The 15,000-nt window shown below is 47.9% G+C and overlaps 1 protein-coding gene and 1 long non-coding RNA gene across 13 annotated transcripts in view; both read right to left on the reverse strand.

Annotated features, from left to right (window-relative positions):
* Nucleotides 1-15,000, reverse strand: part of LOC127005210 (echinoderm microtubule-associated protein-like 2) — a 137,015-nt gene that overhangs the window by 49,405 nt on the left and 72,610 nt on the right. For 5 of the 12 annotated variants that reach the window (XM_050873925.1, XM_050873922.1, XM_050873916.1 and 2 more), the window contains 5 exons: nucleotides 10,127-10,787; nucleotides 7,417-7,569; nucleotides 6,941-7,100; nucleotides 4,764-4,787; nucleotides 787-1,113 (listed from right to left, as the gene is read on the reverse strand). In XM_050873925.1, the coding sequence (XP_050729882.1) occupies nucleotides 787-1,113; nucleotides 4,764-4,787; nucleotides 6,941-7,100; nucleotides 7,417-7,569; nucleotides 10,127-10,277 (815 nt within the window). In that variant the 5' untranslated portion in view covers nucleotides 10,278-10,787. The remainder of the gene's footprint in view (nucleotides 1-786; nucleotides 1,114-4,763; nucleotides 4,788-6,940; nucleotides 7,101-7,416; nucleotides 7,570-10,126; nucleotides 10,788-15,000) is intronic. The other 7 variants (XM_050873926.1, XM_050873919.1, XM_050873924.1 and 4 more) reach the window with 7 other exon arrangements.
* On the reverse strand, nucleotides 1,311-2,771 carry LOC127005216 (uncharacterized). Its single transcript, XR_007758381.1, has 2 exons — nucleotides 2,631-2,771; nucleotides 1,311-2,518 (listed from the first exon to the last, which is right to left on the reverse strand). It is a non-coding gene; the product is annotated as an uncharacterized LOC127005216 (long non-coding RNA).

Genomic DNA, 15,000 nt, shown 5'->3' on the forward strand with positions numbered 1-15,000 from the left:
AACAAGATTAAAAATAACAATATGAATAAAACATTAACTTCAGAACACTTTGCAAACACTGTCCGCCCAAAATACGAAAATGCAGAGTGTAAAATGTCATTCCAAAGTATATAAATAAAGAGATGAATTACACACAAAAAAAAAAGTGACTTAACGAATGCAATCAAGATATGAAAGCAATGAAAATGAAAATAAAAAAACTTTCCCTCAGCCTAGCTACAGCACACACACACACACACACACACACACACACACACACACACACACACACACACTCACACACTCACACACACACACACAGGTAGAGGCAACAGTATGACACATGTAAGAAGGATATAACAGACAAACATCATCCTGTGAGTCATGAGTTAATAAAAATAAGTATCATGAGTAAACAAATGCAAATATTACTAACAGAACATGTCAAGGATACACGCCTCGAGCTGCAAGGGCAAATAAATGTAAATATATGCAAACAAACTCATGCCCGTTGGTCACATAATTCATGAATGCAAAGGTTAAGGATGAAAGTCAAACAACAATAACAACACAAAATAATAACATGCAGAAAACACATACCTGCCTGCAAACAAACAAACAAACAGACATAAAACATCCAAATGATTAACAAAACAATACACACAAGACTGATAAACGGAAAAAAAAGAAAAGCTAAAAGTAACAATAGGAAAAGAAGTAAAATATAAGGAAAACATGGAGAAGGCGACACAAACACGCCAAGACAGACAGACAGACAGACACAAACAAACAGGCAGCAAGACCCACCTGGCGGCGAGCGCGGTGTTAGTGGGCGTGGGGGAGGGGGCGTGGGCGTAGGCGGCGCGGCTGGGCGTGGCGAAGTCACTGGTCGACACCCACCGCTTGTTGAGGGCGCCCAGCTGGGAGGGGCGGGTGGGGGAGGCGTAGGGGGAGGAGACGGTGGACACGTGTCTGGTGGGGAGGTGGTGGTGGAGGTGGTGGTGGGACGCAGCGGCGGTGTTGGAGGAGGAGGGGGCCTGCGTGGGGGAGGGGGAGGGCGCCGGGCTGACGGAGGAGGAGCTGTGTCCGTCTGAGTACAGGCTGGACGTGGACTGGTAGTGGGCACCCCGCCTGCTGGGGGGGGGAGGGAGGGGACGGTCAGCAGGCACTCACTCACTGCTGATTGGACTGACTGACTGGCAAGGCTGATTTAACACTAGGCTGATTGACTGATTGGTTTGACTGGCTGACTAACTGGGTCGTCTGACTGATGAAGGGGCAGACTGATTGGCTGATGAGGCTGATTTATAGTGAAGCCAGACTGGCAACTCCGTTTTGACGTTGGCCTCCGAGGGTCCTCCCCGCCACTCTGCTGCACCGTCCCAACACCTGTCTCTACCTCTCATGTGTTAGCTGTGGGTGACATATGAGAGGACGAGACAGGTGTTGGGACGGTGTGGCGGATAGGAGGGAAGGAAAGGACCCGCGGGAACCAGCACCAAAACGGTCTCACCAATCAGGTACTGCTACACTGGCTGGCAGGGTAGGTCGTGGCTTCAGCATATATGTCTGCGTGGGGTGCATGTAGTGTCTACCCTCATGAGGCTGCCCGCGGCCCGACACACCCTCCCAACACCTGGCTACGTGACACCTGTCGGGGCCACCTGCACCGCCCTGGCACATGAGCCTTGCCATGCCTCTCCCTGCAATGCCCCTCTTCCTGTACTCCTGACCCAGTCCAGACGTTCCTCTTCCTCCATGTGTGTGTGTGTGTGTGTGTGTGTGTGTGTGTGTTTTATTATGGTCTGATAGAACGTCTGGGCTGGTTCGAGGGGAGGGGAGGAGCAGGGGAGGCAGGGGGAGAGGGTTACCGTAACAGAAAATGGAGCGTCTTTAGGAGGGACTCGCGTGGTTTGGGGATCGAGGCTTTAGAAGGGCTGGGAAGGCAGATGGGGCACTATTTCTACCCCAAAAACGGCTTACACTGGGATTATTAGGGAGTAGCAGGGAACGTGAGGGAACTGCTTAGAGGAAAAGGCTAAGAGGCGGACGGGGGAAGAATGTAAACTTAATGAGATGACGGAGAAGAAGGAGGACGAGGAGGTGAACGAGGGACTGTTGAAGGGTAAAGTATTAGGCTACACGAGCGGGGACGGGGGCTTATCTAGTTCAAGGGAGTGCTTAGAAGGGGATTAGAGGAATGCCTTAGGATTGACTTACTGTGATGGCGGAGAAGGAGGAGGACGAGGATGGGGAGGAGGGAGCGCTATAGGATAAAGTATTTGGCAAGACGAGCGAGAACGGGAGATCATCTAGTTCCAGGGAGAGCTTAGAAAGGGGTTAGAAGTGTGCCTTATGACTGACGGTGACTATACATATGGTTGGGGCCTGGGTGATGACGCAAGGGGTGTGAGGACTTCAGGAACAATGGTGTGGGATAAAAAAGAAGTTAAGGAGAGGCGGGATTACGACTTGACGATACAGGTAGGAGGATGATAGTATGGATGATGGAAGGTGTGGGGAGGGGTATGTGGGTAACCTTACGTGGGTGGTGAGGGTGTGGGCGGAGCAGTGAGTGAGGGAGGAGGGCATTACCAAGATCTAAGTAAGTAAAGGATGATGGAAGGTCTGGGGAGGGGTATGTGGGTAACCTTACGTGGGTGGTGAGGGTGTGGGCGAAGCAGTGAGTGAGGGAGGAGGGCATTACCAAGATCTAAGTAAGTAAGGTCGACCGATGCGCATTACGACATCCGCAGGACCCGTATTCTCAGACGCTTTCGGCTCTCAAACAACTATTTCCATAAGCCACAAAGGAGATTAGACTGGCTCTCTTGAGTGCTTGTCATATTCATGGTGGAGAGGCCTTGTCAAACTATCACTGGGCTCATAAAACTACCCATGGAAATGCTAACACAACCTCGACGAAAGCCTAATTAAATGTGGATGAGAAGGCCCTGAAACGTTTGAGAATATGGGTCTTGGGTCGAGAGGGAGAAGGTGTGATTTTACGTTACTGGTGTCAGGAGGGGAAGGAAGGGGAGGGGGGGGAGGGAGAGGGGAGGGTGTGGCGAGGGCGGGTCTGCTGTAAGCTTATCAACACGTAACAAAAGAGACATAATGATTAGCCAAACCACTCCACTCAAGCGTCAACTCATGAGTACTCGTCCGTGGCACTAGACACTTGTATGTGGCACTCAACACTAGTATTTGGCACTCCACGCTAGGCAGCCACGCATAGCACACACTACTGGGTTAGACAGCTGGCAAACCAATCAAGAATCAGGAAAACAATCATAATCAGAATAAGAATAAAGGAACAGCCAATCGCATTATTCTGTGTCCAAGACTTTTTTTGGGGGTTAACTTGCAATGAACGAAAGAAAAGAATGACACACACACACACACACACACACACACACACACACACACACACACACACACACACATCCTCAGCCGACAAATAAAAATATAATCTAACCTAACCTAACCTAACCTAACCTAACCTAACCTAACCTAACCTAACCTAACCTAACCTAACCTAAACCTAACCTAAACCTAACCTAACTTAACCTAACCTAACCTAACCTAAACCTAATCTAACCTAACCTAACCTAAACCTAACCTAATCTAACCTAAACCTAATCTAACCTAACCTAACCTAACCTAACCTAAACCTAACCTAACCTAACCTAACCTAAACCTAACCTAAACCTAACCTAACCTAACCTAACCTAACCTAAACCTAATCTAACCTAACCTAAAAACTAACCTCTCGTGATAAAGAGCAAACAATCATCATTCACACAAACTGCAGTGACTCATAAACAGAACTTCAATTACTACACGTGACAGGCGAGGTGACGGCTGATTCACGTGACGTTACCAGCAACTTAACTAACCTGGGTCCATATTCTCAAACGTCTCTGGTTCCCCCTACGACTATTTCCCAAGGCCACAGAGAAGATTAATTGGGTTTTCACGGGTGTTTTTTTCCCGTTCAGGCGCGGAGGTCATGTTTTATTATGGACGTCTGGGCTGGTTCGAGGGGTGGGGAGGCACAAGGGAGGCAGGGGGAGAGGGTTACCGTGACAGAAAATGGAGCGTCTTTAGGAGGGACTCGCGTGGTTTGGGAAATCGAGGCTTTAGAAGGGCTGGGAAGGCGGATGGGACACTAGACTCACAAGAAAACAGTCCGTGAAAACCCCAGTAACTTCTATTATGGGATCTTCAAACAGGCGAACTGAGGCGCTGATACGTTTAAGAATGCGGCTTTGGTCTCGTATTCTCAAACGCTTCGGGGTCTTGTTACTGCTATATCTGAAGGCCACGGAGGTCAGGCAGGTTCTCGTGAGTGGTTTTCCCGTCCACAGCGCCGCAGAAACCTTGCTAATCTGCCGCCAGGGTCAGGAACACACCCATGGAAACCTCTACAACTTCTCCGAGAGCCTTTTTACATAGCAGTACTAAGGTGTGGAAACGTTTGAGAATATCGTCACCTTCGTAAACAAAGCGCCTAGGTCATTAATTTCTACTTAACAGGAAATCAGAAAAGAATTCCCATTATCTCATTTGGGTTAAGATTTAGGCAGAAATGAAAAGGCCAATTATAGAGCACTCAAACCCTGAATGACGAAGGCAACTGTACAAAAATGGGCGTCACATGTCGGAAAAACGATGTAGACAAAAACCTGGAAATGACTGAAAAATTACTTAGGCGATTATTTTGTGAGGGTGACGATATGCTTCCTGACTTATCAACTAAAACGTGTTCCAGCAAGACTTACCGGTAGGACGCGTCTGGTGTGACTCTAGAAAAGTGATGTATCTGATGTAATTCAAGTGGTGGCTAATACTGGAATAAGGCATTGAAAGTATGTGTGTACAGTCGGCAAAAAGTACTGAACACCCATGCGTCGATTGGATATAATTTGAGCGAAATCTAGCCATTATGACTTCTGGGCCCGTATTCTTGATGACTTCATACACGTAGGAGGGAAATACTATAGATGGTGGAAGGTGTGATGAAGGGTGTGTGAATATCCTTAGGTGGGTGGCAAGGGTGTCGGCGAAGCAGTGGATTAGGGAGGAGGGCATCATGACATCTGCACGGCCAGTATTCTTGATGACTTCATACACGTAGGAGGGAAATACTATAGATGGTGGAAGGTGTGATGAAGGGTGTGTGAATATCCTTAGGTGGGTGGCAAGGGTGTGGGCGAGGCAGTGGGGGAGAGAAGAGGGCATCATGACATCTGCCCGGCCTGTATTCTTGATGGCTTCATAAACGTAGGAGGAGGATACTGTAGGTGGTGGGAGGTGTGGGGAGAGGGGCGTGAATATCCTTAAGTGGGTGGTGAGGGTGTGGGCGAGGCAGTGGGTGAGGGAGGAGGGCATCACATCTCTCGCCTCTCACAACTATTTCTAAAGGACATAAAGGGAATTAGTCGGGTTCTCATGAGTGTTTTCCACATTCATAGTGCAAAGGCCTTGTCAAACTATCACTAGGCTCATAAAATTGCCCATGGAAATACTGACACAACCTCTAAGAAAGCCTTATCAAACGTGGGTGTGTAGGCTCCGAAATGTTTAAGAATATGAGGTCTGGGTCGAGAGAACAAACAACATCATGCCTATAGATTTCGCTCAAATGGGTGTTCAGTACTTTCTTTTGCCGACTGCACATGTTCACCCTGCCCTGGAAATGACTGATTTGATAAAATTAACGGGAGGTCTAAAACAATCTCTGACAAAATGTTAACCTAATCCATCACTTTGTTACGGAGTTATTCCCGAAAAACGAGGGAACACGGCCTCTGAAACCCTGAGTAACATCACGCACCAAAGGATGTGAATAAATGACTTCCCAAGGGTGATGTAATATAAGGAACCAATGAAAAAACAATGATGGTTCCTTAACAATCAAACCAATCTCCTCCTCTTCCTCCTCTTCTAACCACGAGCCAAAGTGTGTTAATGATAGCATGTGAGATCACCCAGTTGACCTTTCCTACCCCAGAGTTGACCCCTGACTCCTCATACCCCACCTTCATCTTCCCTTCCCAACAGTGCTGAAAGAAGCGACCTTTCTGAACCGCGTCCTGCCTGCCCTTTCCTCCCCTACCATGACAGTGACCTTTCTCATCCCCTTCCCTCTCCGTGGCATCAAGTAGCTATGAACATGAGGCTTATTACAGGTCACTCCCTCCTTCCCTTGTGATGAATGTGATGTAACTCTCAGCCTTAGGTTTTGGTAACAGTGCACCTGCCGTCAGGGGTGGGGAGGGGATGGGAGGGTTTGTGGGGTGGGGGAGGACTGGCAAGAATAAAAAAAAGAATAATAGGGAAGAACTTAATAAAAAAAAATAGTAAGAGATTGTGGAAAATGTGGGCAAAAATAACGATCCCAAAATCATATGAGGCATAACACAGCCTTACCTCAACACATCTACGTGATAAAAAAAAATAATGGTGTTTTGGGATTGGAAGGGAGCTGTTGAGGCCACACGCTACTTCACAACTCTTTATTACTGACCCAGACGTCTTGTGCACTGTTAACGCCTCGGTGATTAGTTACAAGACCTTGACTCGGGGTGATCTTTGTGTATAAGTGACTGTACATATGCCCTCTTCCCTTCCTTCATTACTTCCTATACATGCCCTTGTGAGTGTTTATATGGACTGTATTTTAAGACACCATGGCTTGTCACATCGACTATTTCTAAAGGTCAAAGAGGGGATCAATCGGGTCTTTATGAGTGTTTTTTTAAGGTTCATGACACAGAAGAAGGGTTAAACTACCACCAGGGTCATAAAACTAGCCCTGGAAAGGCCTACAGCTCCTACGAAAGCCTTGTCAAATATGTGAACTTGGGCGACGAAATGTTTTAAAGTACGATCCTATCTATATATTCCCTCCCTTTCCTTCCTCCCCTCCCTCCCATACGTGCCCCGTGAGCCTTACCTGATGTGGGCGGTGGAGGAGACGGGACGGCCGGGGACGTAAGAGGTGACTCGCTTGGAGGGGTCGCGCGCCCCCACTCCATCGCCGCTGTTGTGGTGATGGCGAAGACGCACCGCCCCCCCGTCCTTCGTGGGTGTGGCGCGGCCCCCACTCACGCCCACTGTGGACACACACACACACACACACACACACACACACACACACACATGGGTTATACATGAAGCCAAGAAATATCCTTTTACATATGGTATTAGAGAGATCCAAACACAAATTTCTATATGGACCAGATTTTCGTGAATATTGACAAACACAACAATGAAAAGTAATGCATGCAATAAACAGCGTTCTTTGTGGAAAGCTGAAGGGAAAATCAAACCTCTTACTCGCAACTAACACTAACACCGCGTCCCCCTCTATCCTAACTTCCAATCCCTTATCACCTCCTCCTCCACAGCCCCTCACACACGCATACTCACATCTGTTGGAGGCCTCGACGGACGTGAGCCTCCTGAGCACGTCTGCCAGGGTGGAGCGGAGGCACATAATCTCGTCATTCTGCTCGTGCACCTTTTTCTCGAGGTCCCCCACCCTGTCCCGCAGACTGTGGTTCTCATTCTCTATCATCTCATCTGAAACACAGAAAACGGTGCTGTCAGGGCGGACTAAGGGAGGGCGAGGAGGTGTTTGCTGGAGGGACTGAATGGGAATGGGGTGTTGAGGCAAGGAGAAGAGACGTGGGTTACAGTATTAACAAGCAGACCAAAGAGAGCTTTGGTGCCATGCCATATCCTTTACAGAAAACTATCCTGTCCGCGGAATGACCATGAGGGCGAGGACGTGTTTGCTGGAGGAACTGAATGAGATGAAATGACTCATATACTGCGTCATGGTACTGAAGAGGTTAAGGGGAGGTTGTGGGTGTGGTGAATTGTAGGAGAGACTTGGGTATTCACTTTAATGGAGAACACAGAAAACGGTGCTGTCAGGGCGGGACTAAAAGGGCGAGGACGTGTTTGCTGGAGGAACTGAATGGGAATGGGGTGTTGAGGTAGAGGCAGGGAGGAAGAGACATGGGTTACAGTATTACGTTTAGTGGAGGTTGTGGGTGTGGATGAATTGTAGGAGAGACTTTGGTATTCAATGTACTGGAGAACACAGAAAACGGTGCTCACGGGACGAAACTTAAGGGAAAACGATGCTGTGTCTGGTGGAGGTTCCGGAAGGGGATGACGTTTTAGGAGTCAAGGAAGAAGTGACTTGGATTAGTAATATAGTGGGGAACAACATTACGCTTAGTGGAGGTTGTGGATGTGGAGGAGGAGTAAGAGGAGGAGACTTTAGAGGCAGAGAAGGAAGAGTAAAAGGATGAAGAGGAGCGTGAGGAGGAGGAGACTTAAGAGGTATAGAAGGAAGAGTAAGAGGAGGGAGAGGAGAGAGAATACAGGGGTAGCTTGGATTTGGAGGAGTAAAGAGGAAGAGATTTAGGTGGAATAAAAGGGAGAGTAAGAGGAGTAAGAGGAGAATGCGAAGACTGAAAGTTATCTTAATTTACAACATATAAGATAAAAATGAAGGAGAAGAAATATAAAAAGGGAACTAAGGGCAAGGAAGAAAAGGGTAGAGGAAGAGAAATACCAGAAATAACGACTCTTCCCTTCACAAACGGGGGTATTTTTATTACTATTATTATCATTATTATTATTATTATTGTTGTCAAGTAGAAGTAGTAGTAGTAGTAAAAGTAGTAGTAGTAGTAGTAGTAGTAGTAGTAGTAGTAGTAGTAGTAGTAGTAGTAGTAGTAGTAGTAGTAGTAGTAGTAGTAGTAGTAGTAGTAGTAGTAGTAGTAGTAGTAGTAGTAATAGTAGTAGTAGTAGTAGTAGGAGGAGGAGGAGGATATATATCGAGACATCTCTCCTCCCAGAATTGACCTCTCCTTTGCCCACTCTTCAAAACTCTTCTTTTTTAATAGGGGCAGCGAGTGGTTAACGGACTTTTTTATCATTATTATTTTTTTTACCCTTGAGCTACTTCCTTTAGCACAAAAAGTAGTATCATCATCATCATCATCATCATCATCGTCATCACCATCATCATCATCATCATCGTCATCGTAATCATCATCATCATCATCATCATCATCATCATCATCATCATCATCATCATCATCATCATCATCATCGTCATCACCATCATCATCATCATCGTCATCATCATCATCACCATCATCATCATCATCATCATCGTCATCATCATCATCATTAGCTGTGGCCTGAAGCTCATTACTTGGGTCTGCGTCTAATTACCGGGTAGCACTATTTTATGCTTGTAATTACCGGCAGTGTGTGTGTGTGTGTGTGTGTGTGTGTGTGTGTGCAATCAGACACAGCTCACAGACTTTATTTATACGTCGTTTGTTTTGCTCTACTTGTTGACCTTTTTGTTTTCATCTATTCTTCTATCTATTTTTTTTCAGCTGATCATTTACCTCATCGTGGTTACGTGACCTATTCGTGTTGTTCTTGTTGTTGTTTTCATGTTGTTATACTAAGTGCTGTCTACCTGTAATAATCTGCTTATCTCGTCTATCTCTCTTTTTACTATGTTTTATCTTCTCTTTTTACTTTATCCTGCTTTATTAATTTTCTTGTCTTATCAAGGCGGGGTTAGTTCGCCTATCTAAGTCTCCTCTATTCTCTTTTTCTTTGTTTTATCTCCGGTATTTATTTATCTTCCCTTCTAAGTCTCCCGCCCGACAGCTTTATTCTCGCGCATTGATAGTTCATCCGCATATCTTATCAAGGCGTGGTTACCTACACTGTCTGCTCAACAAGTCTACAATACCGACCTAAGGGTGCCCAGCCTGCCCCCATTACCTAAGGGTGCCCTGCCTGCCCCCCATTACCTAAGGGTGCCCAGCCTGCCCCCCAATACCTAAGGGTGCCCAGCCTGCCCCCTAATACCTAAGGGTGCCCTGCCTGCCCCCATTACCTAAGGGTGCCCTGCCTGCCCCCATTACCTAAGGGTGCCCTGCCTGCCCCCCAATACCTAAGGGTGCCCAGCCTGCCCCCATTACCTAAGGGTGCCCTGCCTGCCCCCATTACCTAAGGGTGCCCTGCCTGCCCCCATTACCTAAGGGTGCCCCGTGTGCCCCCCATGGTGTGCGAGAGGCGTTGGGTCAGTACTCACTCCAGGCGTCCAGGACCCGCGAGATGGTGACGGGCGGGGGGGAGGCGCCCCCTACCATCTTGGGAGACCTTCGTTCGTGCGTCCCCCCGAAGGCGACGCTATGTCTGGGGCGGGGGCGGGGGCTGGGGGGGTGTTGGGGGCGTGGCCACATCAAGGGGCACTGGGGGGCGGCGTGCCATGGCTAACACCACCCCTTCACCACCACCGCAGCCACTCGGCCACCACCTCCACCACAGCTGTTGTAAGCACCATGGCGGCCTGCACCTCCACCACCACCACCGCCAGGCACCACGGGCATCACAGGCGGTGTTATTGTTGCTGTTGTTGCTGTTGTTTTGCCTCAAGGTAGTCTTTGTTTTGACAGTTTAGGTTGTCGCGTTGATCCTTCCCTTCTTTTCTCTTTATTGTTTGTACGTGTGTCCGTTGGTGTTCCTCTGCCTCTTCACTGTTCTCTTTATTCTCTGTCCTGCACGACCCTCATCACACGACTCACTACTTCAACGCCTGGGGCTTCATCTTCGTCTGTTCTTTCTTTGACTCTTTCTTATTATTTTTTTTCTTTACATCACATTCTCAGTCTCGTTTCTAAACCTTTTAAATGCAAATACTCTTTATCTTATGTTTCTGTGTTTGTTTGTTTCTATACTTTTCTGGACTGTCTCTGCACGAAAGGAAAACACGAAAGTTTGCGATTACGTGAATGAGCGGATGTGGGAGTGAGGTGAGGCGGAGGGCGGTGAAAGGCGAAGTGTAGGATGGGAGGAGTGTGTGAGGGAGTGACGGAGTGGGGTAAGGGGAGGGGAAAAGTGGGTGGGAGTGTAACGTGGGTGAAGAACTGATGGTATAAGGGAGGGAGTGTGGGGGAGTGACGGAGTGAGGTGGGAAGTAGGGTGGATGGGACCATGACATGAGTGAAGAATTGGCGGCATAGTCATAATAAAGGAAGGTGTGTGTGTGTGTGTGTGTGTGTGTGTGTGTGTGTGTGTGTGTGTGTGTTTATAATTATGGAGGGAATGTGTGTGATGTGAAGGGGTGGTGATCCTTTCATAGACACTGGTAACACTGCATGGAGGGATTGGCATGGGCTGCAGCAATAGTGTCGAACCAGCGGATGTCAGTCACCCATGCAGACACGGCCACCCTGCAGGAGAAGCATCGGCCCCACGAGCCATCGGAGGAAACAAGACACGCCCACCTCATGGCTGGTGTAATGTGTGTGACCCGGTGTGGTTTTCCTCTGCCATGTAAGGAAACCGTGTAGATGTGTGTGTGTGTGTGTGTGTGTGTGTGTGTGTGTGTGTGTGTGTGTGTGTGTGTGTGTGTGTGTGTGTGATTACAAAAAACAATCTACAGTATTTCACTTTTACTCTTTTCCTCCCGCAGCGGGTGTTCGTCGTACAGTTACAGAACTCTATACTACAGACACGCGAGTCTTTACAATATTGCTATCGCTTCCGGAACTATTATTTCTGCACTCACGTTTGGAATCATAATGTTTTCCTTCCCCCTCTAAGCGACCCCGGCGGTGTATGTACGCGAGAGTAACACATTCAGCGGGGCAGAGCAGCGGCAGCAGGGATGTGGTGACGCGTGGAAGGGAGAGTTCTTTCCCTGCCGCCGCCGCCGCCTGTGTCCTCCCACGGCGTCGGGTTACGGGCCGCCGCCGCCGCCGCCAAGTTCGGGGAGGATTGTTCTTTTCTTTCGCAACTTTCTGGTCACGGTTCAGAGCGCCGGCAATGACGCAACTGCACACTTCTAGGCCTTTAAAATTAGATTATATCATAGAGATGATTCTTTCAACAAACACTTGCTGCCATTATTCGTTCAAAGAAATTTGGGACGAGCGGCTGACACAACAACGTTACTGAAATATGGATACGTATATTTTTTTCCCTTTTGTCAGGGACATTTTTAAAACCCGTGTGACTATAATTTAATTAATCAAAGATACATTCCTGGAAAAAAAGTAAGTAAAAATATTGTTATACATTCACTTTTATAACGAATTTTGATGCTGATCGTCCCATTCAGTTGAATCATTCACTCAAAACACTGGTTAGCCTGTCTGCCGCAAGGGACACAGACTGGACCAGCTCAGGGCGCACATGCAAGGTAGAAGTGCAGGGCCAAACCCAGCGGGGGGGGTCGGGGGGGGGGGGGGGGGGGGGCAGACGTTCCCCCGCCCATTTGCTGAAAGGTTCACTTTCTGAGAAAGTCAAAACGAAAAACTGGAACGAAAAGTCCCAGTCTTTCATTTTGACAGTCGGAAAATGCACCCAGAAATGTCAATTTTTCAAAATCCTGAAACCCCCAGCCGATTTGGCTCTCTTCTCTCCCTACTCGCCCGTCTTCAAGTGGCTACAAAGGTCCACATTTAGTGGAGAATGACCCCCCCCACCCCCTTTAACAGCTCTGGGTACGCCCCTGAAGTGAACCCTGTTGAGTCCACGGGGGCTGGTAGATGGCTGGCTTTCAACGGTGCCGAGAGAGTGGATCCCGTGCTATCAATAAGTCTAGAGCAGCGGTGCGGGGGAGGCAGAGTCGAAGGGGAGGAGAGAGAAGACGGAGGATGAAGATTGAACGAGCGGGCCAGAAGGGGAGGCATGATAAGGCGATGTGGGGAAGTATCCGAACATGTTGAGAGAAAAGAAGTCAATTAGTGAATGAGTTTAAATGGGGGCGGAAGAACGGGAAGGCAAAGATAGGAGGATGCGTGAAAAAAAGGAAGGGAATAAACAAAGATATGAACAGAGAGAGACGACGCAAAGAGGAAAACGCTAAAACAAACACAAATTACTGGAGAAAACGACCACACGATGCTATTATAGGCGGTGGCCGGAGAGGGGCGAGAGGGGAAGTGAATGGGAGGGAGGGAGGGAGGGAGTAGGAAGGAAGCATCAGTGTGTGGAGGGAACGTGAGGGAGGCGGAGGCTGCATTTCAATAGGGCGAAAAAGTCAATTTGCGATTATTTCAATTATGCGCCACTAAATTCCACTTCACTTGGGCGCCAACATGCCATGGAAATTCTGTACCCGCGAAATAGGTATCCGTGGCTACATGTGGGTCGCTGCGGCGTCAGTCAACAGCAAGAGAACGAACAATGAACCGAAGGCTTCCCACTCTCATTTCAGCCACCACTTCTACTCTCAGCATCCGTCACTGTTCTACTCTCAGCATCCGTCACTGGTTCTACTCTCAGCATCTGTCACTGGTTCTACTCTCAGCATCCGTCACTGTTCTACTCTCAGCATCTGTCACTGTTCTACTCTCAGCATCTGTCACTGTTCTACTCTCAGCATCCGTCACTGGTTCTACTTTCAGCATCCGTCACTGTTTATCTTTCTCAATGTTCTGCAGAAATCACAAACCGTCATATACATCAAAATCAAGGGAACAAATGCGCCTGCACCTACAAGACGAAAAACAAAAACAAAAACTGAGACACTCCAAAAGACAAAAACGGACCTTTTACTTGAACAGTTCCACAAGTAAAAAAAATATATATTCGATTAGCTGGCTGCCGACTTCAACCCGTACTTAATATGCAGACAGAGACACGGGCAAAGATTTATAGAAGTATTGTACGTTTACTTTACTTAACTTGGCGCCCATATGAAGTTTATTATGGCGCCCAATTGAAATATATTAATGCAGCCAGGGAGGGAGGAGGGAGGGAGAGAGGAGCAAATGGAGCATCAATGGAGGGGAGGGAGAGAAGAATGGCACGGGGGAGAGTTTGCTCTTTTAAATGCCTCATCATCAACACCACAATTCTCTCCCTCCCTCCCTCCCTCTCTGTTTTCCTCACTCTCTCCCCTCACTTAATCCTCTTCCACTTCCTCTTTCCGCTTCACTTTCCTTCCTTCCTTCCGTCAATCATCAACAACTATTCTTCTTCTTTTCCGTCCACTCCCTCTCTTCCCTCTCTTTCCCTCCCTCTCTCCCCTCTTCCTTTCATTCCTCTTTTCGCTTCCCCTTCCTTCCTTTTATTCTCTTCGTCTCCATTTCCCTTCTTTTCTCCTCTCTCTCTCTCTCTCTCTCTCTCTCTCTCTCTCTCTCTCTCTCTCTCTCTCTCTCTCTCTCTCTCTCTCTCTCTCTCCATATTTGCTCTCACTTTCTCTCCCCTCCTCTTCCTCCCTCCCTCCCTCAACCTCTCAATTTCCTTCCATCTATATCATTTACCCTTCATCCTTTCCTACCTTCCCTCCCTTCCCCTTCCCTTCCTTTCCTCTATTCTCCTCATTCCCTCCCTTCCTCCCTTAACTCATGACTTCCTCTAATTTGTAGGTAAATTGGGTGATTGTGTTATTTAATTCTCTCTCTCTCTCTCTCTCTCTCTCTCTCTCTCTCTCTCTCTCTCTCTCTCTCTCTCTCTCTCTCTCTCTCTCTCTCTCTCTCTCTCTCTCTCTCTCTCTCTCTCTCTCTCCAGGTGTTGTTACCCTAATAGGCGCCTCCTCCTCCTCCTCCTCCTCTGTCCATCATCATCATCATCATCATCATTTTCATCATTATTCTGTGTGTGTGTGTGTGTGTGTGTGTGTGTGTGTGTGTGTGTGTGTGTGTGTGTGTGTGTGTGTGTGTGTGTGTGTGTGAATGGAGGGAAAGAATAAGGAGGAAGAGGAGGAGGAGGAGGAGGAGGAGGAGGAGAAGGAGGAGGGAAAAGGGGGAAGAGAAGGGGGAAGAGGAGGAGGAGGAGGAGGAGGAGGAGGGAAACGGGGGAAGAGAAGGGGGAAGAGGAGGAGGAGGAGGAGTTGGAGGAGGAGGAGGAGGAGAGAGGAGAATATGAGAAGAAGAAGAAGAAGAAGAACAAGAACAAGAACAAGAAAAAAAACAAGAAAAAGAAGAAGAAAGTGGTTGAATAAAATAAAATGAA

This window comes from Eriocheir sinensis, chromosome 29 (genome assembly GCF_024679095.1).
Source record: "Eriocheir sinensis breed Jianghai 21 chromosome 29, ASM2467909v1, whole genome shotgun sequence".
Lineage (NCBI taxonomy): Eukaryota > Metazoa > Arthropoda > Malacostraca > Decapoda > Varunidae > Eriocheir > Eriocheir sinensis.